At 64.1% G+C, this 1,761-nt stretch overlaps 1 protein-coding gene across 1 annotated transcript in view; it reads right to left on the reverse strand.

The window, feature by feature from the left end:
* Positions 1–1,233, reverse strand: part of CHLNCDRAFT_50501 (hypothetical protein) — a gene marked incomplete at both ends in the record, with an annotated part of 2,053 nt that extends 820 nt beyond the window's left edge. The window contains 4 exons of the mRNA XM_005850994.1: positions 111–452; positions 539–799; positions 916–1,017; positions 1,123–1,233. Of these exons, the coding sequence (XP_005851056.1) occupies positions 111–452; positions 539–799; positions 916–1,017; positions 1,123–1,233 (816 nt within the window). The remainder of the gene's footprint in view (positions 1–110; positions 453–538; positions 800–915; positions 1,018–1,122) is intronic.
* Positions 1,234–1,761: the final 528 nt, after the last annotated feature.

The raw sequence follows: 1,761 nt of genomic DNA on the forward strand, positions 1-1,761 counted from the left end.
CTGAGATCGCCCACACACGAGTGCACGGGCGGCGCATCTTCTCCTTGCTGCACCAGCGTGAGCCCTGGGGTGCTGCTATCCGCTGCTGGCACCACCGCACCGCGTTCCACCAGCTTTTGCACCCACAGTGCTGCCCTTTGCTCGCGCTGCTGCTGGTTGCTGGTCACCCGCCCCGCCAGCATGTGGGCGCGGTTCTGGATGTTGCGGGGCACTGTCTTTGTCAGCAGCGCCAGCAGCAGCTCGTGCAGCGTCAGCTGCGCCCTGCGCTCCAGGTCGGTGTACTTGATGAGGCCAAAATTGCGCTCCCCGAGGTTGTTTGTGTTGCACTGCAGGTCCAGCACGTCCAGCCGCCCCCACCACGCCCACTTCTCGGCGCACGGCACCCAGCTGCTGTGCATGCGCTGCGCCACCGGGAGGTGCTGCTGGCTGTTGCTCAAGATGAAGAAGGCCAGCTGCAGGGCGCAGGGCAGTGGCGCATGCAAGTAGTGCGTGGGTGAGCAGTTGTAGATTGCTGGCCATGCGCTGCGTTGCTGCCCACCTCTTGTTTGAACGGCGCTTGGTCTTGCATGTGGGCTAGGCGAGCCAGCGCCAGCATGATGCGGTGCCGCTCAGCCTTAGGCACACCCGCGTCGCCGCTGCTGAGGAAGCGTTCCCAATCTTGCAGGAAGTGGAAGTAGCCGAGCAGGTATCCTTCGGCATGCCAGGTGGACACCAGCTGGTCCACCGCTGCAATCTCCGTCTTCGACTTGTCGATCATGATGGACTTGTACTTGAAGGTGCCATCCCCTGCCGCCTGTGCCTGCTCATTGGTGGTTTGGGAGGCGGGGGTGACAGCATGAGGGCAGCAGGGCAGGCAGCGGGGCTGGCAGCGGACTGGTGCCTGCCCAGCGCATCCCTCTATCCTCTGGCACTCACCCCTTCCATCGATGTGCGCAGGAAGTGCTCCACCACCTCCGCCGTATCCGAGCTGCACACCATGAAGCTGACCGGCACCCCGCGCCCGCTCTCATCTTGCACCTGCAAGTACCAGGATCAGGTGAGGGTGCTACAGCCCTGGTGCGCGCCGGTGTGGCTGCATACACAACCCAGCCTGGCTGCTAGGCTGCTAGGCTGCAGGCTCACCACCAACGCGTAGAGTGGGTAGCCGTATTTGTTGACGCCAAACGTGGCGTCCATGAACACCAGCCGCCGCCCAAACTGGTCCAGCATGCGCGCCTGGAAGGACACTTGCATCACAGACTTTGTTGTTCGAGCAAGGAGGGATGAAGCAGTAGAACAACAGGCAGGACAGGCCAACTGACAGGTCACCGAGCGTTTAGTGTGTGAGCGGGCAGACAGTACTGCATGTCGTGGAGCAGGTGTGGTGCGGTAAGAGCAAAGGGGGTGGACATGAGAGTGGGGGTTCAGGGCGGGACTGCAGGCAGCGCAACGGTGGCGGTCAGCCAGCGCTGGTGACAGGCGGCAGCAAAGGCGGCGAGGCGGCACGGTTTCTGGCGGAGGAAGCGGTGGGGAGGATGGGGCTCAGCAAACAGGTCAGGAAAGTTGAGGCGCAGCGGGGCGTAAAGGGGGCAGGTGAGCAGCATGTGGGGGGCATCTTCAATGCCGTCGTGGCAGTGGGGGCAGACTCGCTGCTCTTGGGGGCGCCGCGTCCAGCGGCCGGTCTCTTCCGCGCCCCAATGCGACCCGGTGCGCAGCTGCGCCAGCGCCTCGCGGTCCTGCCGACGCCGTACTGCATCCAGGTAGGTCTCGCGCTGCCCAAAC

Source organism: Chlorella variabilis (genome assembly GCF_000147415.1).
Source record: "Chlorella variabilis unplaced genomic scaffold CHLNCscaffold_3, whole genome shotgun sequence".
NCBI classification, from domain to species: Eukaryota; Viridiplantae; Chlorophyta; class Trebouxiophyceae; order Chlorellales; family Chlorellaceae; genus Chlorella; species Chlorella variabilis.